The sequence below is a fragment of the Solea solea genome, chromosome 10 (assembly GCF_958295425.1).
Source record: "Solea solea chromosome 10, fSolSol10.1, whole genome shotgun sequence".
Lineage (NCBI taxonomy): Eukaryota > Metazoa > Chordata > Actinopteri > Pleuronectiformes > Soleidae > Solea > Solea solea.
In genome coordinates, this window is record NC_081143.1 from 15,576,634 (window position 1) to 15,601,279 (window position 24,646).

Here is a 24,646-nt window from a genome sequence, read left to right on the forward strand (position 1 = left end):
TAAAAAGTCAAAACTCAGCATATACAGTACTACTGTGATACTATTACTAGCATTTTGAGCTTTCTTCCACGCTTATGTATTCACTGTCACTGGACTGATTCAACAAATGTACGATTTATGTGAGGCTGTGGAGCATTTATTTATCAGTATCTCTGTCATTATGTGTCCTGCCTCTCTTTTCTTCCCCTCCTGTGTTTACAGAGATGAATTACACTCAGTTGGAGAAGACAGATTATTTTAAGTGTAGCTGTGCCTGAAAAACAGAACCTGTAGACTGTAAAGCAATCAAAACCTGGCACTAGGTCGGGCTTAACTAGCACTAGACTGCAGTCTATGAACCATGAGGTCTTGTATAATTTAGAGTAAAAGAACTTTAGAGTTTTCTTTAGTGTCTCAAGTGAGACTTTCCATTCCCTGATAAGGTTCTGCAGTTGTATGGTATTGTCGTGCATTTATGGGAACTGACAGTGGTGCAGAGTGGAAACATGTGGGGTGAGGGTCATGGGTTAGAGTAGTTTCTATCAATTTCCAGTCACTTTTCTCATTTTTTTTTTCTTTCCATTCCACAAACCACTGACTGGCTACACTGTGTCATTTTTGTTGCTTTTGTAAATTGTGAGAAATGCTGAAGTTGCCACTGATATTTTCACCTGGTTGAATACAAGATTTAACAGTTGACACTGCAAATATACTGCGGCTCGGCTCTCTGAGATAGAGAAGTATCCGTCTCCTTGGCTGTACAAATAAGTGAGGCAATTTCAAGTGTTCCTGTTTTGTCTGGGGCCTTTCTGTGTGCAATGAGTCAACCTTGCACATTTTATAGCAAAATGTACCATGGGACAAATTTAATTAAAAAAAAAAGCAACACAGGTAGTCCAATTTAAGACTTGAGATTAACTTTTCACACAAGAGATCACACTTTTATAAGCATTTGAACTTTTCACATAAGTCATTTAGTAAAAAAAGAAAGAAAAGAAACTGACCTGAGAGACATGATCTTGTATGCATCTGGCAGGTAGCAACGTGTATTCTCCATCTGTGCAGGGTCAGAGTCGCAGATCTTATCATCAGTGCGGCCATAGTTGGCGCTCTCAATCATGATAACATCTGTGCCTGGGCAGCGCAGCTCTATAGGGTAGGATTCACAGGACAGCTCCCTGCGCACCACTGCCATGGGGATAGGGGCACGGCCATCGGCTGGACACACAAACACAAATACATACATACATTTGTTATTGAACACAAGTGTCACCTTCCTACTAAAATACTTGACTACTCTGCATATAGTTAAAGTATGAAGGTCTAAATTGAACAAGCACAGGCCGTGTTCAACCGAAACTGTATTTGTACCCCTGTCATATTGACTAATTATCCACAGAGGGGGAAACAACAAAGGCAGCAGGAGATGTTCCATAAGTACGTGTCCACATGTTGCAAAGAAAGTGACTCGATAATTACAGTTTTGCAGTTAGCAGGTTTAGACATCATTTTAGGTGGAGAATAATTGCCTGGCAAATTCAACAGGCAATTAGTGCTGTGGAAATTATTCCAAGATGGCAATGCTGAATTATTCTCAGAAGCTAGGAATGTGATGCTTACTTCCACCCTTATTGTACTGAAATAGGAAACGTCATTATTTCCAATGAGGGTGAATCCGCTGATGTGTCCCAGATCTTTTCCATACTATTATTCCTAATAGGAGACAGCAGAAACCTTTGCAGCTTCTCATCTGTGGTGATGGTGATTTGATGGCGCATGTGCTTTCCCTTGTCCTGTCAATTTCCAAGGCTACACAAGATGTTTCGACAAAAGTGCAGCACACTCTGATGATAATTCAGACCATTCACTCAAGGTCCTCTCATTCTGGGGAGTTGCTGCCAATCCAATCTGAAGTTCTAAGGATCGAGGAAGTCAGATTGTAAACACAGATTTTAAAGCCCATCAAGCATTTGTGAATTTGGACAACGCAAATATAATTGAAATGATTTCTTAATTTTATTTGCTTGTGGTTGAATTCCAGGACAAGAAGATGCAAAGTCTCACAAATGAAAAAGAATCACAGTGGCATTCAATATAAACTCATAGTCCATAGTCTTGGAGAACTGCAGAATCAAAGCAGTGGGCTAATTTGTACTATTTTGTGCCTAAAAATGTAACCTACATTGAGCAAAAGAGAAAAAAAGTAACACAGTTTCCACTAGCACATGTGTTTTCATTTCTATATTATGTTAAAACACCAGATACATATTGGCTTGTGAGTTTGGGTGCTGGCGTATCAACAGTTGTGGGGCTGGATGTTCCAAGGGACTTTGGTTGTTGTGGTGCTAAGTTGTTGTTATTCTTATTTCTCCAGAGCAGCAAGCCCTGGGGGCTGTAGTCACCATCCCTTAATACACTAGATCAGCTGAGATATTCACATATGTTGTTCACCTCACGTCAATATCGTCTGGCTCTACGGTACCTGTTATGCAGAATGCATTGTGCTTCATTTTACTTTGTTTCATATTGTGTTCCACAAGCAATTATTGTCGAATGGACACATTTGGGAATCTGAGCCGTTGTCTGGTGCAATATGCACAATGCATATTGCTCGCACTCAATAAAGAAACAGTATATTAAATCTGAACAAATGTGTCTCGTCAAGGTCTTCCAAACTATTTCTTAAAGCACATGCAAAAAGAATACGCGAGTAAATGAACGAGCACACTTCAAACACAGACCTACAACATCCACAAAAGGTGAGACACACCACACCAACTTCCCTGCTCTCCATGTCACGGTGACCATAGCAACCCTATCCTCCCTCGGCTCCCTCGTTGGCCGGAGGAGCGTCATGGTTACACGAGTGCCGCAAAGAATCTGAATGAGCTCAATGACACTCTTCCCGGGCTCAACTTAATACTGCCCTTCACCACATCACACACACACACACACACACACACACATACACACACGCATACAAATGCTGGAAGTAGTGGCATGTGGAGGCAGAAATTCACAGCAAGTTCAGTGGATGTCTGCATGATGCGGGTACTTGAGGGCATTATATTGATAATGGCAAGCACTAGCTTAGAGATAAGACTGATATATAAGTGACATTTACAGAAAATGTCCTCTCTAATGAACACACACACGCACACACGCACACAACTCTGCAGGCTATGATTAGACCTTTTATTCAGTTCGACTCTGTATCTCAGTAGTGGCTAAGGATTTAACGGACCTCCTGCATGTTTTTGTGCCTGTAAGAGAGTAGTAGTGCTTAGGGCAGTGGGTCATTACTCTGTTAATATGAGTGTCAGTTAATTAATTTTCCAATGGCTGTGTCATGTCTGCCTTCCTGACCAATGAACATGGATTTTGAAGAAGGGGTTAATTGAAGCGTACAGTGGATCGATACACAATATTGCGAGGCGGTCGTCTGGACTGGCTTTGGATCCGATGTCTTCAAGAGTGTCGCCTTACAGGATCCCCGCTGAGCATAAAGGCAGCGTTATGACACAATTGAAATGAGCGCAGTCTGTCTGCATTGCAATTAAAAGCCACTCTGCCTTCGTAAGAGGCAGTTAATGCTCTGAATCTCTCACACCATCCCGTCTTGTTTGTCACCTATTAATTTATGTGAGCAGCCTCACCTATAAAACTGCCCTCTGGTTAAACTACTCGACACATTATGTCACTAGTTTGCCAAACAACCATGCACGTGTCATTCAGACTCTGGCTTTACATGCATGCAATAAAGTATAGGCTAGCAAGTGCATGTTAATGTGCCTGTCATTAGTTGTGTAAGTGGTGACAGAAACTTGGCAGCCACGGACAGTACAGACAGTCTTATTCAGACTCTCTCATTGCCTCTGGGGGCTGAAACAAAAGGATATTGATTTTTACATTTGGGCCAAAAACAAGAGAGTGGCAAAAGAGGTGGAGAGATGGAAAGAAGCAGAAGCAGAGGGTGAAAGAGAGGAGGAGAGAGATTTAAAAGGTGATCTCTCATTTGAACTGCCACGGTGTTTGGCTACTGCTGGTGTCTGACATGTGGGTGTTATAAGAGCAAAAATATATTTTTAAAGTGCGTGCAAAAGAGGATGGAGTTGGTAGAATTGTTTTTCTTATTATCAATTAAATAATAAAAAATATGGCACATGGCAAAGAATTAAATCTACACAGGGGAGCTGCTGCCTTTATGGTCAAAATCTGTTTTAGTGCAGCTTCTTACCTCTGTGCCTGCATTGTTATAAAAAAGTGTAGGTTAAACATAAATTACTCCTCTCCACATAAAAGCTTTAGGAGGTTCTGGACCAAAAACCATCTGCACAGTCCACCCTTTTTTATTGGTTAGGGAACATGTTGTTAGTCAGGTTCCTGGCTCAATAAATAAATGTTGCACAGATCAAAGTGTGCAGATGTTTTTCAAATCACTGTCCTAAAAACTATTACAAACCTATAAATATGTCGCACTTGGGGACAGAATACTGAACTTTATTTTCATATATAATTATCCCATGGCAAGCCACTGATTCGGCGAGACAGAAAATCCTGCAAGGTAGACTAAGATAGTGTTCGTTTAATTTAGTTTAATTGTTGACAAGGAAAATAAAGAATATCAATATCCTTTATCACTGTGAAATGTCCACATTGCCAGTTTGTTTTACCTCTGCGGTCATTTTCATGGCACGATTATCATTATTCATACCGTTTTCCAACAACATGATCTACTCTGTCAGATTAAACACCGTTCCTGCCAGAATATCAAATCCTGAGGAAAAACAACACATTCTTGTGATTTTTTTTGTTCAAAAACCCATGCCTCCCATTTCTCTTTCATAAATCCTCACATATCCCTGAAATAATGACACGACGCAGCTTGCTGGAGAAGATCGAGTGCTTGCTGCTGTGAGTCCTCAAGCTAAACTCTCTTTGTTTCAACTAATCCTCGCTAAGTATAAACAGCACAATTTGCATATGTCGACTTATTCTGGAGACATTGATGCAAATACCTTTGACTGAAACACATCTCTTGGTGCTAAAGCAAAGCCCCGTGGTGTTTGTTTGGCAGTGACTGGCTGCCTGTAAGTGCTTCCTGTGATTTTGTGCTTGAGTGTGTTTATGCATGTGTGTTTTACAGTAATATCTCGAACCATGTGGGTGTACAGTACTTGACTGTTTTTATAGATGATGGAGTGTGGACCAAAACTTGGTTCAAATGAGGCAAACCTCATACAGAGGAACTGGTTAAGATTTGACATGTGGTTAACGAATGAGAGGAAAATAGTGTATAATAATAATAACGATACATAAATATGCATAACAATTTCAGAGGATACATTTTGTTTGTGGTAGTGGTGGTTAAGTTATACAGTTACTATTTGATTTCTGTACAGATACCGTTGAGGATTAAATTATTAAATAAAAAAATGTAAAAATTAAAGTATTTCCCAAGTGCTGTTTTAAACAGAGCAAAGAATTTTTAACATGGCTTTTTCAAACATCCTAGTTATATTTTTGGATACCTCCATGATTTGACTTTGCACACAGAAATATTAAAACTACCAGGGTCAAAATGATTAGCCCCCTTAAGAACTGACCTTTTCATTGAGCCATAGCACAAACCACTGTTGTGCAATGATTGTAATGCTCAAAACATTTAAAATCAAGTTAAAACTGACGGTTATCTTCCAATTCACACACATTAACAAATAAAATCGTCAGTAAGGGTTTGAGGGGTCACTTGAGAAAAAGGGTTGCTGGTGCTCACAAAGCAGTTGAAGAATACACAAAGTTATCACGGCGTTTCCAAGTGTCAAGAACTGGAGTGACTTGGTTTATGTGAGCCAAGTCAAATAATGGAAGCATCCAAAATAAAACTAGGATGTGTGAAAAAGCTGTGTTAAAAATGCTCTGCTCTGTAACAGCACTTGGGAAATACTTTTTAAACAATTCCATTTTCATAGGGGCGGATAATAATTACGTCCAGAGTGACCAAGACGATAGAAACCACTCATTTAATGCACTTTACAATCAAACTACAACAAAACACATTCTTTTCTGTAAAAACTACAGGCGGGTAAATGTTTCATCATTCCATTTATTAAGATGCTCAGGTGTTACTAATACGTCTTCCGTGTGTGTGTGTGTGTCATTATGATCCGAATTCAGCCATCTTTAATCATCTTATTATTCCCACCTGTGCTTGTCCTACTATGAAATCCTGTAAAATATTAGTATTTGCTCTTAATGCTCAGCAAATACAAGTCAAAAATAACATTAGGCTCACTACATTTTAAACCATATTTTGTGTTAGCGTCACAGTCTGAGTACAGTATGTAGCATTAGCTTACCAATAGCAAGTGGAGCAAGCAAAGTTGCGACGAAGAGCAGGCATCTGATCCACATGACGTCTGACGTTGACCCGGAAGTAGATGCAGAGGTACTTCCTGTTGAGCCCAGACGCTCTTGTGGTGAGCTGTTTCTCTCACAGCTTAGTGTTCCTGACACCATACAGACCTGGAAATGGACCCACAGACACAGACTATTCACTGAAGTGCCATAGAAATACAAGTTCAAATGTTAAAATCTTTCATTGGACGCACGGTATCCGTAACATGTACACAATTACTTTAATTAGTTTACTTTCTTCCTGTAACGCCACACACACACACACACACCTTTCATCTTGAGCATTCCACCATAAACATTCACATTTTTACAAACAAACACACATCTGTTTATCAGCCGCGTACAAGAGACTGGATGGAATTCACAGCATTGAACAGCCGAGCAGCGTTTGCAAAAACTGAATCTAAAGAAAGAACTTGTTAAATATTCCCTCTCCAACAACCGATCATTACTGATGAACCGTTTGAACAACAACAACAACAACGTGTTCTTACACTTAGAAGGTTAATGCAGCAATGGAAAGGGAAGTTTTCCCAACACTCTATTGCTCTGTTTGCTTTTAATGGCAGTTTGATGTTTTAACAAACAGCACTTTACTAAGGCTCCTGTAGACCTATGTCACAGAAGCCTAGACAGTAATCAATAATAATCTTAAACAATAGTGAGAGAAATACAGAGCACATGACATGACTAAATAGTATAATAGTAACCCTCTATTCGCTAGAATATGAAGAATATGCAGGGGAAATTGCTTTGTACATACAATATAGGGTGGCAGTAAATAGACCGTCCTTGTACTTTATATATGTCAGTCAAATTAAAGTGATATATGGCTGAAAATCATCAAACTAATCACTTTCAGTTCATGTACATATTGGACATACATGGACCTTATTTTGGACAGAAATGAGTAATTAGACATCCGTCATTATTTATGTGAGACTTCTGGTGTGGTATTTCCGTTCAGTAGCTGTGTAGCTTAGACTTAGGCAAATCATATCGCCTCTAGAAACGAGGTATCGTGTGTGTAGTCAGGGGTTACTATAACAGCAGTTGCTTTAAGCAAAAAGGCTTTAATGGAACAGGAACGCTTCAATCATCAGGGGCAAACAAGACGGGAATGTGGATGCAAAGCGTCGTGTGAACTCCTCCGAGGAATAAGAAAATGTAAAACTCTGTTCCACGTGTAGAAAGCCACAGAAGCGTCCCTATGTCTGCCTGTTTCACTTTGTTGAAGATCATCCGGTACCAGATAAGTGGCTATAAAAGGCCAGTAAAACCTCCAAGGTGACATCAGCAGCCGCAGGTAAAACCACAGCTAATTATGATGAAGTGTTGTTAGTGCTCTGAGTTGGTGTCCCAAGTAACAGTTGATATAGTTGTGTCATTAAAACCGGGTTATATTATTTTTTATCAACCGTCCACACCGAGCGACAGCACAAAATAATAAAGAAAATATCCCCATACGTGATGATATGAAGAAACAGATGTGGTACTGACCTGACACTTCTATTTGTTATCAATAGCTACGAGTATTTGCATGATATTGAATGAAATGAATACCACAAGTATCACACATAAACAGGAAGTGAGACCCTTAGTTACTTTTACATTTAAAAATAAGGTCTATAGTATAAAGCATATTAACCAGAGAATACTTATTTTTTTTACATACTTCTTATGCTCTATTTTCCCTTTACTGTAATTCTCTTTGTGTTATTGTGTTATTGTCTCCTATAGTTCATACTCTTTCCTTATTCCTTAGCAACTGGAACAAATCCCAAGTTCCCCGAGGGATCCATAATAGATTTCTAATTCTGATTCTGACACGGAATGGTCAGTTGTACTGTTAGAACTATTTCTAAAAGGCATTTTAGGACACATGCAAGTGGTTCATTATTATTACGTTGGTTTTAGACCTTGAATCACCCTGCATTATGCCACTTGCTCTGATTTGTGGCATTTGCAGCTTCTGTACAGTTGAAATAAAGTGAATGTCCACGTGAATATGAAACAATGGGGGGAAAAAAAGTTACACAAATGCATATTTCACAAGGCAATAAGCCATATTCCAACAATCCATAAACACCAAAACAGTGAGGGGAATATAAGACTAGATACTAAATGTTGACACTGAAGAAAAACGCAATTTAAATGTGTTTAATATTTGCATAATGATAAAGCTGTCTGTCTGTATCAGGACTCACTTCACTTGCTATTCCAGATCAGTATCAAAGTATGAAATGTATGGATGTTCTAATCTAATTGTTCATTTCATGGTCTATCAGCGATAAACAATTAATGAGAGGATGGTCTATGAGATTAGTTACAGTAATGACAGACTGGTAAGCATCATTTCTCCTGTTTTTCTAAACTGATTAAGCAGACCAGCATTGCTCAATCACTTGACCACTCGCTCATCCAATGACTAATTCAGTCACTTTTTCATCTTTCTACTATCGCAAGAAACTGGGTTTTCCCAAGTCTTCCCATGCGGCCATTGCATGAATCACTTATAATGCAACACAGTCCTCCTCGTTCATGTCAAATAAACATCACTTCAAAGGTAACACTCGCCTTTTTTTTTTTCTGGGCTCAATGTTCACTTTTCTCAAAGGGGCATGTAGCATTTATGTCTGTCTGTCTGTCAGTCTGTCTGAGAGAGGAAGGCCACACAGCCTGGGACAGATGGAGTGAAGCAGACAGCCAGAGCCATGGGAAATATATCATGTGTAACAGAGATTATTGATCAGTGTGACCATATCATTTTGGTCCAGTTGCGACAGGACAATAGCCAGCGAGCTCTGTCATACTGTGACGGCAAATAGCTGTTTTGGCACCGTCTCCCTCTTAGCTATTAGCAAGAACACCAGATTTTTAATGGAGGCTACGCATACTGTTAGAATGAACCAGACGGCTTTGTAACAATACATCTAAAAAATCTACAAACAGGGCGAAGAGGTTCACGTACACTACAAGATGACAACATTTAGGAATGGAGACAAACAGAAGGATCATTGTATGTCTTCAAAAGACTTTGAAAATAGTCAATAATGTGTCCTGTTGGTCATTTTGTTTGTACTGAATTATGAACATTTCTCAAAAATGCAACGTCTGTTGATCTGCGTGACTCTCCTCCAACTGCACTTAAAAAAAAAAAACATCTGAAAATGTCCTTCAGCTGCTTCACTCAGTTCTGAGGAGTTTCCCCTGCTCTTTGTTGAAGCTGCATCTTCTTTTCTTTGCTGCATTTTCCATCCTTTCTTTCCACAAAATCTTTTCAAATATTTCTGTATAATTTGTGGCTGACTCAAACTTTTCCCACAACAAGAGGGTGGCGCCGCCCTGCGTTTGACAGCTTGATTGACATCAGCCTAGCAGCTCCGCGGTGACAGCCGCCCTCCTTGTACAGTCATTCGATCAGATGTATGCATTTACTTTTAGAAAATCATCAGTCTAGAGCCGACTAAAATGCAATCAATAGGCTACTTTAGACCTTTTTTCTGTTCATTTTTATGAGACCTCAGTATCACCAAACCTGATCAAGCTGGTCTCTTGATTTCATAAATGATTGTTCAACAAAATGTTTTTCAATCTGGTGGCAAAACCTTGTTTTACAGCCAAAAACACAACCAACAGAGTAAGATTTTAAGTAACTAAATATCCGGCGCTGCAACTGAATACACCGGAGTGTGATTTTCAATCTGCTAACAGTTCCCGACAAATCTCTAATGGCACCAAAGTGATACAACTACAATAGACTCCCATGCTTTATTCCCACCCTTGCTTTAACATCGCAACAGGCTGACCTGTTTTGATTGATTGGTCCCTAACTCGGTTGAACATGAGCAATCTGACCAGCTGCCCACATCCAGACACAGGAGGCATACACTGACATATGGCCGGACGCCACCAGCCACAGCATTCCACTGTTCCATAATTCAAAAGCTATTCCATCACAGCGTATGCTCCACCCGATCTCATCCATCAGTTAATTAACCCTCTCTTTTCCACCACCGCTCACAGTGTCTTCACAGACGATAGTCATGCAACAGCTTCGAGCAGTCCAGGATTAAGCCTCACTCACATTACTCATGTTATGTTCATAATTCAGCAATGCTACGCACTCCCATATGTTCTCATTGTCCAGAATGCTGCGGCAAGCATGATCGCCCCAAAGCATTTCCCTGTTTCTATCAAATGTTTTGTCTCATTATCTTAATGTGTTGGTTGGTTAATATATTATTAATAAACAAGCGGTAATGGTGCTAATTATCAGAACATATGTGATGTGTTTACAGCCGGTATTCATCAGTTGATTGCACGCACGCACACACAAGGTCTGGCAATTGTCTTGTGCCCCATCTGAATGTGCGCCCTGTTAAAAATGATGAAATAATCAATTTATACATTTTAAAATGAATTCAGCATTTCCTATCATGAGCTGGTTATATCTCAGTGGAGATCCCGCCTGGTGGATAAGCGGCATCTGCATAAAAACAAGCAGAAACATCAGCTAATAAGCGGGAACAGAGCAAAACAAGGAGTGCTCGGTGGATTCAAGTTTCCTTCCGTCCCCAGTTAAATCTCCTTTCGTTCAGAAATATTAACCTAGAGCATGTTTTTGTTTCAAGGCTATATATATATATATATATATATATATATATATAAATATATGTGATATGTCAATCAGAAGTCTTAATTGAGCAAAATAAATTCAGTCATTAGTTCGGCAGAACCTGGTGTCTTTGCCGATAACACAATGTCCGAAATCGTGCCGATAATATTGTTGTTTTTTTTAACTAAATCAGGGGATTCTTCTCCACTGTTTCTTGTAATTTTACCACACACCACTAAGACAATCGTCGATAAGTGACATGGTTTCCATGCTCTTTGTTTTTCCTGCTCTGAATCTTCATTTCCTTAAGGGTCAGCTTTAACAGAGATGATGCCGGGGCCACTACGCCTCCACACACTTTATCTCATGCATCCATGAGTTAACTGATGTTGGGCTGATTCTGTGCACTGAGGCAGTCTGACCCTGCAACAGTGTGTGTGTACGTGTGTGTGTGTGTGTGTGTGTGTGTCCCTTAACGAGACCCGTCACCGCAGTCCTCATTCGGGGATTCTGTCCTTCACTAATGAGTGATGACCGGACTTGACTGCATTGTCAACGGACGTCACGCATGCATGTGTGCACAAACATGCACATGTACACACACACACACGCACACACACGCAATTAGCACTAAGAGACAAGATCCACTTCTCCCTCAGCCTACACACACAGTCTCACATGCATCCACACTGGGGGCGTACACAGTACTTGCATTAGGAAATACTGGTAATGTAATCGATGGTAGTGAAGCTAAAAACAAAACTACATGTTCTCCCTAATTAGAGAAAACCATAAAAGGGTGAGCTGCAGTTATGACATGAAAGATCATAACCTAATATTCTGTATGTTTAATTATAAACAGTATATAAATACTGTATAGTTAGTTAGTCATACCAGTTCATTGTGCAGAAGACTCTCAGCAGTCTCCCCCCCCTCCATTTTTCTTCATTTGTTTTTTCCGCCTTGTCTTTTCTCTCTCTCGCTCTCTTTATTCTCTTCAGTTGTTCATTCTTTGCTCTGTTGGAGAGAAGTCTGAGCGGAACAAAGCTCAAGGGGCCATGCACCATGTTCAGTAAAATGGCATGTGTCTGCCAAGCTACGGTAAATTACCTCCAGTTGGCTTGCTAGGTTGGGTTTAACCACCATGGACCATGTCTGTGTGTGTGTGTGTGTGTGCACGTGCATGCGTGCGTGCATGTGTGTGTATGTTCTAGGTATTACTCATGCTTTAGAGACCTAAATCTGTTTACACAGTCACATTATGGGGACTTGTCTTCCTTATGGGGACAAAAAGCAAATCCCCCAAATGTAAATTATTATATTTTTAAGGCAAAGACATGTTGCGTGGTTAGTAGGGCTGTAACAATATGAAACCGAAATCGCGAGACTCAGATCCACGATCGTGTGTCGTGGTGTGATAAGGCAGAATCGCGACACACCCCTTCCAACTCCCAGAGTTATCTCTCCCGTTCAGATCCAATTTTTTTTTTTTTTTTTAAATTGTAGATATTTTATTAATCCCTTCCCCCTTATGGAAATTATTCTCTGAATTTTGACCCATCCTAGAATTAGGAGCAGTGGGCTGCCACACTGAGTAGTGCCCGGGGAGCAATGGGAGTTGGGTACCTTGCACAAGCCAAGTTCCCTTTCCACTTGGCCATATTTTTCTTGTTTCATCGCTATATATATAATTAATTGCAGCTTTTGTCAGTAGTCGTTATGGTTAAGGTTAGAGTACGTCTATAGAAAATGAATGTAAGTCAATGTAATGTCGGGTATGTGCAGTATTAGTCTGGAAAGGGTGTAGACACCCCACGTTTCAAGTATGAAAATGCCTCTGAAAATGGAATTGGATAGACCTACAATGAATCAGACAATGATCCACATGACGTATGCAGAGCGACAAAAAATGTCAACAAACATGCTTGTTAAACTTTAGTTGTGTTGCTCCATGAAGCAAGTCGCTGTAAATGAAAGCAAGAGCTGAACCTGAGAGACAGCTGCTCTTAGGCGGCCGCCATGTTGGATGTATACAAAAGCTGCTCGACGTGTTAAGCCCACCTCTACCGTCCCAGAGATTTGCGATTGGTTCCCTTTTTAGGAGATTCTATCTAGTGTCATTCTAATCAAAACTGTCCTAATCTTCCTACCTGAGCTGATGATAACCACAACCACTCTTCTTTGTCACAAACATGAAGCTAATTTGGTAGTGTGGAACTGAAGAGATGACTAATCAGGCGTGTACCTGGTGGGAGTCCAGCCTGTGGCTTATCATAAAAGACAAAAGCACAAGACAAGTGCTACACACCAGGGGCTGAATGATATAAGGAAAAAGTACAATTTTTCTGACAGGTTCTGATCACGATATGATCTGCTATATCATTTTTACATAAGCTTCAGGAACAGTGTGTTGGAGTTAGTGGCATCTAGGCAGTAGTAAGTTTGCATAAAGCAAATCCCATGGTAGACATGGAGACACCTTTTGTAGTACAAAGGCCTTATTATAAGGTAAGGAAAAACAGATTTTTAATTTTAATTTTAATTTTAATTTTAATTTTAATCTTAATCTTAATTTTAATTTTAATTTTAATTTTAATTTTAATTTTAATTTTAATTTTAATCTTAATCTTAATTTTAATCTTAATCTTAATTTTAATTTTAATTTTAATTTTAATTTCATGTGATATTTTTACAAAATGGAACAGATAATAGAAGAACCAAAATATGGTGCAGTTAATTCAAGTGCAGTCTTTCCAATTGCAGTTTTGATTTGGACAGAATGAATTACATCGCCCCAATCACAATGTTGACAAAGACACACGCACATCTACAATGAGCATAAACGCAAACAAACCACCATGGGTGAGTCTGAATAGAAGACCTGTTGCCCTGCGCTGGTGTCGCCTGAGATACTGATTGGCAGTGAGTGGACCCGCAGTGGGACCAGAGGCCCAGAGAAAACATACTGTCAGCTCACAGCAATCTGAATGTCCTGACATGTCGCCCACACCGCGTATCCGTACTGCTGCATGTACACCGGGTGTTTTGGGAGGGATTCACATACATGTCCGCTCAGGCCACATTAAAATCACATTTAATAATGAGTCAATGTCACATGCTTGCCCTCACCAAACCTTGACTCAACAAGACAAACAGTCATTTTGAATCTATACATTTGGCTGGCGCAGTCAGATATGCAGGATGCTCCCACTGGCAGTTTTTAAACATGTACAGTGCACACACACACACACACACACACACATGCGTGGAAAAAGGTGGGTGAGGGGCTCGTTCAGTGTAGGAATGTGCACAATCGTCACTGTGCCCTGAAGACAAGTGGCCTGGCAGGCAATTTATTTTACACAGGGCTGGTTGTAAATCCTTTGTGTGGCTTCTCAGCAAATAACTGCAGAGTGCTGGAGTGCAGCCTTAAAGGTGTAGGTCACCCCCACATGTGACATGTCGTGGTCTCAATTTGATGTCATCTGATAATAACATGGCGGCTCAAAAGGAGTGATCTTATTCATCTCTCCGTTGATTTGACTGCGTCTGCATTTTTGTCTTAGTCCCGGCGCTTGTTCAGTTTTGAACATATTAAATGGATAATAAGGCAGAATAAAAAGAGGCAGGGCGCATTTTCCTTCATTTGCATGTGGCATGAGGAAAAAACTGCTGTGCATTTTTTTTTGTTTGAAAGGATCTATTCCTTCAAAATCATTTTCACTCAGACTACTTCAAAGCCCTGGGCTGAGAACCTCATCCTCTGCCTGCATGTTAGACATTCTATGCCCGTAAGAAAAATTGTCTTGGGAGGCTCTGGCTTTGACCAGACCTCTGCAGTTTCCGCATGGCTGCCTCTAGCTGCTCTAACGACGCTCCCAGAAATTCAATGCACTGAAACCACCCTGAAAATCCACCGCCAACGACCTCGTCTGTAAGGCACTGCTGTTTTGATTCCTCATCACCAGGACTAGACACCATGCTCTGTTCTGCTCTGAACTTTCTAATGCTCCAGTCTAATCAACTCTGTGCGCCCTCCCTCCCTCATGAGACCAGGGTATAAGGCTGAGCTGTGCAAGGAAGAATGGCACAAGAAGGAGAAGGAGGTGGGGGGGAGAAGACGAAGGGAGAGATACATGGATGAGGTCAGGAAGAGAGAAAAAAGGCAGAGGAAAATAGAGATGGAAAGATAGGATAAAGGAGGAGTGACAGAGAGATGGGGCAGAGAGGATGGCAGGAGGCAGCGAGAGAGAGGGAGTGCCAAAAGCGATTAGAGTGACTTGAGGAGAATCTTAAAGCAAGTTAATAACCGAGGGCGTTTATCTTTTTCATTCCTGTCCATCTGTAACTCTTAATATTTGGACAAAAGGTCATAAAGCGAAACCTAAAATTTAATTTTAATTTTAATTTTAATCTTAATCTTAATTTTAATTTTAATTTTAATTTTAATTTTAATTTTAATTTTAATTTTAATCTTAATCTTAATTTTAATCTTAATCTTAATTTTAATTTTAATTTTAATTTTAATTTCATGTGATATTTTTACAAAATGGAACAGATAATAGAAGAACCAAAATATGGTGCAGTTAATTCAAGTGCAGTCTTTCCAATTGCAGTTTTGATTTGGACAGAATGAATTACATCGCCCCAATCACAATGTTGACAAAGACACACGCACATCTACAATGAGCATAAACGCAAACAAACCACCATGGGTGAGTCTGAATAGAAGACCTGTTGCCCTGCGCTGGTGTCGCCTGAGATACTGATTGGCAGTGAGTGGACCCGCAGTGGGACCAGAGGCCCAGAGAAAACATACTGTCAGCTCACAGCAATCTGAATGTCCTGACATGTCGCCCACACCGCGTATCCGTACTGCTGCATGTACACCGGGTGTTTTGGGAGGGATTCACATACATGTCCGCTCAGGCCACATTAAAATCACATTTAATAATGAGTCAATGTCACATGCTTGCCCTCACCAAACCTTGACTCAACAAGACAAACAGTCATTTTGAATCTATACATTTGGCTGGCGCAGTCAGATATGCAGGATGCTCCCACTGGCAGTTTTTAAACATGTACAGTGCACACACACACACACACACACACACATGCGTGGAAAAAGGTGGGTGAGGGGCTCGTTCAGTGTAGGAATGTGCACAATCGTCACTGTGCCCTGAAGACAAGTGGCCTGGCAGGCAATTTATTTTACACAGGGCTGGTTGTAAATCCTTTGTGTGGCTTCTCAGCAAATAACTGCAGAGTGCTGGAGTGCAGCCTTAAAGGTGTAGGTCACCCCCACATGTGACATGTCGTGGTCTCAATTTGATGTCATCTGATAATAACATGGCGGCTCAAAAGGAGTGATCTTATTCATCTCTCCGTTGATTTGACTGCGTCTGCATTTTTGTCTTAGTCCCGGCGCTTGTTCAGTTTTGAACATATTAAATGGATAATAAGGCAGAATAAAAAGAGGCAGGGCGCATTTTCCTTCATTTGCATGTGGCATGAGGAAAAAACTGCTGTGCATTTTTTTTTGTTTGAAAGGATCTATTCCTTCAAAATCATTTTCACTCAGACTACTTCAAAGCCCTGGGCTGAGAACCTCATCCTCTGCCTGCATGTTAGACATTCTATGCCCGTAAGAAAAATTGTCTTGGGAGGCTCTGGCTTTGACCAGACCTCTGCAGTTTCCGCATGGCTGCCTCTAGCTGCTCTAACGACGCTCCCAGAAATTCAATGCACTGAAACCACCCTGAAAATCCACCGCCAACGACCTCGTCTGTAAGGCACTGCTGTTTTGATTCCTCATCACCAGGACTAGACACCATGCTCTGTTCTGCTCTGAACTTTCTAATGCTCCAGTCTAATCAACTCTGTGCGCCCTCCCTCCCTCATGAGACCAGGGTATAAGGCTGAGCTGTGCAAGGAAGAATGGCACAAGAAGGAGAAGGAGGTGGGGGGGAGAAGACGAAGGGAGAGATACATGGATGAGGTCAGGAAGAGAGAAAAAAGGCAGAGGAAAATAGAGATGGAAAGATAGGATAAAGGAGGAGTGACAGAGAGATGGGGCAGAGAGGATGGCAGGAGGCAGCGAGAGAGAGGGAGTGCCAAAAGCGATTAGAGTGACTTGAGGAGAATCTTAAAGCAAGTTAATAACCGAGGGCGTTTATCTTTTTCATTCCTGTCCATCTGTAACTCTTAATATTTGGACAAAAGGTCATAAAGCGAAACCTAAAGAACCATAAAATAAGTAAATAAACGGGATCAAGCGGTTGCTTTTGATGGAACAAATATGGAAATAAAACAAATGTGCCCCTCATAGCACACATAACACACACACACACACACACAAACTTTACCAATCGACATCCAGAAAAGATTTGGAAAAAAGAGAAATGCATTATAATTTAAAAGGAACAGAGATCTTTAAGAAACCGAGATTCACGACTAAACTAATGGAACGGTGCATTTCTGTGAAAGGAGTCAGTTCATGGAGCAACCTCATGAAAGTAACCAAAGAAAATAAATAAAGTGATACATATAAAGAAAATATAATGAACTGTTAGTTACGTTTGATAGCAATTGGGATGAAAAACATGTAATACTTCGGTAACAAAGTCTAGAATGTAAGAGGCTGTGTTAGCCTTAGTTATTGTGGTTTTCTTTTTTGTGTCTTTATTTGTATGATTGTTTTGTTTGTTGTTTTCTGTTTTGTTAGATATATATATTAGCACTTTATTAAGTATTTATCGCGACAAACGGGCAGATTTATTCTTCTTCTTTCTGCTCCCTTTCATTCAGAACATGGAAATTTTGTGTTATTTTAAATTGTTCCTTCCCTCTTTTCCATTTTTAAATAATTATGCTAATTTTGATTATCCAGTATTGCTCTACTTCCATTGCATTTTCAGCATTTAGCTTTTAAGGTAATAACCAACTTTTTTCCTTGTCCCTCCATTGTGTCTGAACGGTGAAGTCATAGCAGCTAATTTCATTGCAGCCTTATTTCTCACCGCTCTCAATGCCTTGTCTCCAAAATCTAGAGCAGGTTGATTGATTCCAGGTTTCCTTGGCAAGCACCAAAGCAAGAAAAACAACACAAAATAAACAACCGAGACATATTCAAATGAACAAACACGAGTCAACAGTCGGCCGTTTGCGACGCACACACACACACGCGCGTGTTTTAATGCTGCATGCCAGTGCAGTTGGATAAGTCATGAGGAGAAGCTAATGGTTCGCAAAACGGGCCGTGATACAATCAATTATGTCAAGTAGAGAAGCAGTGATCCGGATTCCGCTGCCACTGTTGTATTTTTCTTCCTTTTGAGTCATCTGTCTCCTCCTTCATAGCACTCTCTCCTCCACTGCCATCTCCCCCTCTCTCTCCCTCTCTGTGACTGTGCTCTAAACCCAGTACTGTCACAGTGGATCCGTCAAAGCCGTGCCTCAAAGCCATAGGCAGAGAGGCAAAAAATGTGTGTGTCCGTGTGATTGTGATTTTAAGAGGAAAAGGAGAAGAGACAGAGAAAGGGAGAAAGTTGTGTCATCCAGCACAGAGAACAGCCACCTCAGCAGTGATTGTCGTATTCAAGAGGAGACAAACGGGCACCCATGACCTTGATGTACACCCTCCTAAAAGGGCAACATTTGGGTAGTAGTAACATAGTAATATGTTTTTTTATGTTGTCAATTATTTTTCAGTTCTTTCTTTACCACGTCACTTATTTTCATGCCCCTTCGTTATCTTTCATCCAGGCTGTTTTGAAGTCTTCTCCCCTAATGCTGCCTTTTTCTTTGATTTTCATTTCTCTTAGTGCTTCCTCTGACGCCCTTTATCATGCACACTGCAATCCACCTCCTTCTCTTTGTTACTCTGTGATGAAGATAAAAAAGACAATGGTTGTTTTTCTCCATTTCAATATAACGCTTCCGAAGATCCATCCATCCATTTTCTACCGCTTTATCCTCCACAGGAGGGTCGCGATGGGGGTGCTGTGCCAATCTCAGCTGGGGTACACCCTGGACAGTTCTCCCAGTCCATCACAGGGCCACACATAGAGACAAACAACCATTCAACCATTCACTCTTACACCTACGGTCAATTTAGAGTGTCCAATTTACCTAATCCCCACATTGCATGTCTTTGGACTGTGGGAGGAAGCCGGAGAACCTGGAGAGAACCCAACGCACACATGGGGAGAACATGCAAACTCCATGAGGAAAGGCCAGGCCTTGTCCCTTCTGAAGATGCTCACTATAAATAATGAGATTCCTACTACAAGGCAGTATGTGCTTTTCCTTTCCGAATGCCAGACATATCTCAATACACTTTCAGGGACGTGTGCACGTACAAAGCTTATTTCAGAATCAGCAATGTGAAGTTCAAAAACGTATTATGCAGATTTGCGACGTTTATGCGGATTTCTGCATAAGACATTAGAACTGAACATTTGCCTCTTGCATTGCAAAACAGATATGAACTCAGTATATCAGAGTCTTGAAACATTTATTCAAAAAGGCTTTTCTGGGGCGCTTACTGGGCCCTGTTCATAATTTAATAATGCATAAGTACCAACACTGGGGTATAAATATAAAAGGAGGCACTTAACGCTGGCTTGGACTGCTGAGAAAATGGTTTTAGAAATGCAGAGAGATCTAACTGAGAGAAGAGGACATTGTTTGCAGACTGTCACCTTAGCTCCGGCGTACGGAAAATGTGCTTGTGGACACAAAAGAAATATTCATTTCACAAATGTAGTAGAATAATGCTAAAACTGCCGTCTTTCTCTGACTCTGACTGCTCTGCTGCACAGAGCAGTGGTGTGTGTTAAATGTCTCATGACAGATGTCCACAGTGATACGGGAGTATTTGTCAGCAAACATTTTTGATTAGACGTTACACATTTCACTTCTCTCCAGAAACAAGAAAATCTAAAAGAAAAAAGGAAAAAATCTAAACTGAAGAAGAGATCCTCTTCAAAGTTAACTGGGATTGAAGAGGCACGGCGGTGCAAAACATATGTACCTAAAACAATAACACGAAAAATCAAGACAGATTACTGTTACCTGCTGAGCTGTGGCGAGTTTCAAGGGTAAAAATAGCTTCTTCTTTTTATTTAAGTTAAACATTTAGCTCTCTTGCCTTTGCAGCAAGAAGACCGAGCTGCTCTTAGAGCCAGAGTTTGCATGTTCTCCCTGTGTGTGCATGGGTTTTCTCCAGGTTCTCCGGTTTCCTCCCACAGTCCAAAAACATGCAAATTTTATCCCCCCCGTGACCCTCATGTGGAGGATAAAGCGGTAAAGTTTGAAGTTAAACACTTGTCAGTCTTTGGAGAAAGCTGTAAGCAATTATGGAAAGAGCTATCTACCACGATATGAAATGCATCCACGATCTCTCTAATCACAAACAATGGTGTTTAATATGCGAGCCTAAATAAGAACCACTGCTCTGTGATTGCGAGGTAATGGGGGTTGTTTTTCGGGAACCAGCACAGGCCGCAACCGTTGCATTTTTGATAAGCTGTATCCATCACTTTTCAGCGATGGATGACACAGTGAGCGCCAGCAGGATGTATGGGTGGTGATTTTGAAGCAATCAATGGAGACAGGAAAGGTAAACACAGTGCTAAATGTCAGCTATAGTGATTGCGCCACCACAATATCACCTCAGGGCGGGAGACCCAAATAACCAAAATCAATAATCTAATCATTTCATATTCAAATCACGCAGGCTAGCGGTCCGGAGCTTATTGCAGTTTCATATCCCTGGTGTGCTGATGTATTCCAATCAACAAACCAGTGCGGGCAGATGCATTGGAGAAACAGTAATTCAAAGGAGCAGTGGGTGGACCACAACCATTGTATCTGTAATACATTTTTTTTAAATCATTTTCTGCATGTGATGCAGAGGTACATGTAACAGCTTGTTGTCATAAACAGTGCGTGGTGCTGTTATGGGATACTACTGTAATACACAATAGAGCCATCTTTAAAGATGTATAAATCTATGTATTTGTGTCTTAAATAGGCTTTGCATGTTTTATATCATTGTCAGGACGCTGTGAATGTTCAAATGAAAGAAGAAAGAGCAAAGGACACTTGTTTCATCAATGGTTAAATGTGCCAGTGAAAAAAAAAACGCATCTCATATTCAGTTTGTAGCGAAAGGTCTCAAACATTGATTCCCTCTCAAAAATGCAGTAAATCTGGACAGATTCAAGCTCTGCAAACATGAGCAGATTTTGAGGATTACATATGGACAGATTAGAACATCTGAGAACATGTGCAGAAAAGATGTCTTCTGTTTAGTCCTCTCTGGTAATGGATGGATGTTGCAAGCTCCTCTAAACTCTAAAATTAGACCCAGCAACACACATATTTTTTTATCGATTAAGGCCTCTTTTTGTTAAAAAACAAAAAAAAGAAGCAACGTGTGTATTTACATTTTGACATTTGATGTGTTTTAGCACTTTTGTGCTCCTACGTGTGTCGTATAAACCTTCTCCGACTTGATGCCGGCATGTATTGAAACAAGTCTGTAATACTTTACTAACTAGTGTTATTGTTGAAATTTGTGTTGAAGCACCCAAATAGAACAACAAATCTCCACAGTATGCGCCGGGGACAACTGAACTGGTAAACAGACAACATGGAGGGAAAACATCTGCTGGTGCATCTGCTTATCATCACACCAAGCCCATTGGAAATCTACATTCACAATACAGTCAGCCGTACACAATTAGCACTGGTTCATAAACAGAGCACCATAAACAGGAGAGGAAAAGACACAGTGGGGAGGAGGACGTCATAGTAGCTGCCATAACTTGTTTTGTTTCATACAGACTTCACACAAATAAGATGGCTCATCCTTCCAGGGACACAGTGGCTCTAAATAGCTGCTTCATCCAGGTTGTTGACAAAGAGAAGCTCCATGGGCTATTCCCAGTTGTAGCGTGTGTGTGTGTGCTTGTGTGTATTTGTCTGTAATGTGGAGGGTGTGTTTGGGGTGGCTCCAATACACTCCGGTGGCAATGGATTTGTGTATACAAGAGGTGTGCATGTGAGTCTTTGTTCACAAACTTACGCCAGTGTTGGTGTGTGTGTGTTCCAGGTATTACTCGTGTTGTGGGGACCTAAATCTCACAGTCACGTTATGGCGACTTCCTCTTCCTTATGGGGACACAAAGCAAGTCCCAATAATGTAAAGGATTACATTTTAAGGTGAAGACATGTTGGTGAGGATGAGGTTAGGCTTAGGCCAGTAGGAGTTATGGTGAAGGTTAGAGTAAGTGTTCAGGAAATGAATGTGAATCAGTGTAATGTCCTCTGAAGTCATGGAGACCAGACTGTGTGTGTGTGTGTGTAGGTGTGTGGAGCGCAAGAGCAGGTGTTTGCTCCTCTGGTGCTCTGTCTCGATCTTGGGATGGAAAAAAAGACTGCATGAGGGACACACAGGTGTCTGGAGTGCAGTGCTTTAACAATAAATGGCAACGTTGAGATCAACAGAGTCCATTGTGACTGTAACTCATGCACCAAACACCGAATGTATGCAATGAAAATGAGCACGTCACGGCGAGAAAATGTAGCGCAATTGTAAACTATCAAGTCTCGTGCCTTATTTACCACGGCCCATTGACTGAGAAAGAGCACAATAATGTTTGCATGACTGGTTAAGGGGGGGGGGGGAGTCACTGAGAGGGAAGGAAGACGGACCACAGTCCCATATTAACACAGTCACACCTGGGAGCTGCACGGCGACAGCAGCGCAGTCTCACACTATTGGGCACCGAGATGCTCCACTGGAACGTTTAAAGGTTAAGTGCCCAGAGGTCACAGCCCTGATGGCGGTTGCTGAGGGATTTAAACTGCCAGGATTTTCACAGCTACTGTACTACTCAGATTTTAAACTGTGACCTTTCAGTCACAAGCTCATTTCCTCTGAGCCTATCTGTTACTGCAGGTCAATACATGAGTGGTGAGGCGAAATGTGAAGATGGTGCCCTGAGATAGTCACGGTCTTCCACCACTCAGTTATTTGTATCTTCTTCTTTTTTGATGGATGGATGGATGGATGGATGGATGGATGGATAGATAGATAGATAGATAGATAGATAGATAGATAGATAGATAGATAGATAGATAGATATTTGTGTGTGTTTGTATGCATGCACGCATCCATGTGTGCTCATATAGGGAAGGAGCCTCAGTCTAATTGCATAGGCCCATCTGCTGTTTCTGGGAAACAGACTTGCAGACACAAACAGTAGAGACACAAATTTGCACGCGCATACACACACATACACATGTACACACAGTGCCTGCCTCAAAGCTTTCAACTTGGACCCTGGACAATCTGCATCCATCCTCTGGCAGCTGTGTGGACGACATATGACTGGCATGGTTCACAATATGGACTCTATTGTCTCGGGACAAAGGCCTCTCCACTCGAGGCAAAGGTCACATTATCAAACAATAAGCTTGTATTCTTTGGGGGTGACGACAGGGCAGCAAAGGTTCTGTTTGTGTACGTGAGTGCGAGTGTGGGCCTGTGTGTCTTATTTTGTCGGACTGGACAAAAAAACACTGACAATAATGATCAAAATGCCTTTTTTCAATGGCACGACAGCAAATGTTCAATCTAAATTGACTGATTGAATATATATACAGTATATACTGTAGATATATATCAAATATGCAGATCGTCCACTGTGGGGATGATTTTTATCTTGAATTTAGGTCACACTGCCCAGTCCTAATTTAAAAATGTTTAATATATCATCCTATAATCATCCTCAACTTTGTCAAAGAGAAATGAAATGTCACGTCTCTTGTTTCACGGGAAGATAACCTCATTGAAAGAGTCAAGTTTTCTCACTTAGTTTTCACACCTAGTTATCAATGATATGTTTGGAATGACTGTCCAGATGTGTCTTCATTCTCTCCGTGCATTCACACCGCATGTGCACTGCGCTGCGATTCGACTCATTTTACATGAACTCATTGTTAAACGCCTGTGGAACGGATACAGATTGTATTTCCTTTTATTTATTTAAATATTGTATTTCAGCATTCTCATTAGTAGGCTGGCAAATGAGGGCTTTACGTTTGTGTGTGTGTGTGTGGAGAGGGAAACACCTGTTTCAGTCAGAGAAAGAAAAAAGCACATCCCCCATATGAAGACTGATATGTCCCCTTTCCTGTTGTTCTTTCTATTCAGTCATTGTTCCCGAGAAATAGGGACGAAATGCAGCCTTGATCTCACAGAATCAGATTTCAAAACAAGTTTTCCAGAGTCATGTGAGAGTCAAGGAAGGAAAGCATGCAGGGTGAGACACACTGGACAGGAAGTGCAATAAAAGGGCCTTACAGACATACAATACACATGTGCGCAAACACATGCGTGCACACGCTTAAAAAATAAATAAAAATAAATCAACCAATGACCCAATATTTAATCACACGGCTGATACTTTCTCATTACTCGTCATGTTGTAATTTAGTTGTTTCATACATGTTGAAGAACAATGGAAATGACCTTGAGCCATAAACACATAAAACCTAACTAAGTACGTACTCAGTAGCCGGTAAAAACGGCACAGAAACGTAGAGGAAGAGAGAGATCAA

The 24,646-nt window shown here is 40.8% G+C and overlaps 1 protein-coding gene across 8 annotated transcripts in view; it reads right to left on the reverse strand.

Moving 5' to 3' along the window:
• adgrl3.1 (adhesion G protein-coupled receptor L3.1) overlaps positions 1-24,646 on the reverse strand; it is a 110,426-nt gene that overhangs the window by 74,733 nt on the left and 11,047 nt on the right. For all 8 annotated transcript variants that reach the window (XM_058640076.1, XM_058640072.1, XM_058640074.1 and 5 more), the window contains exons 3-4: positions 6,339-6,504; positions 984-1,197 (exon numbers count right to left, since the gene is read on the reverse strand). In XM_058640076.1, the coding sequence (XP_058496059.1) occupies positions 984-1,197; positions 6,339-6,498 (374 nt within the window). In that variant the 5' untranslated portion in view covers positions 6,499-6,504. The remainder of the gene's footprint in view (positions 1-983; positions 1,198-6,338; positions 6,505-24,646) is intronic.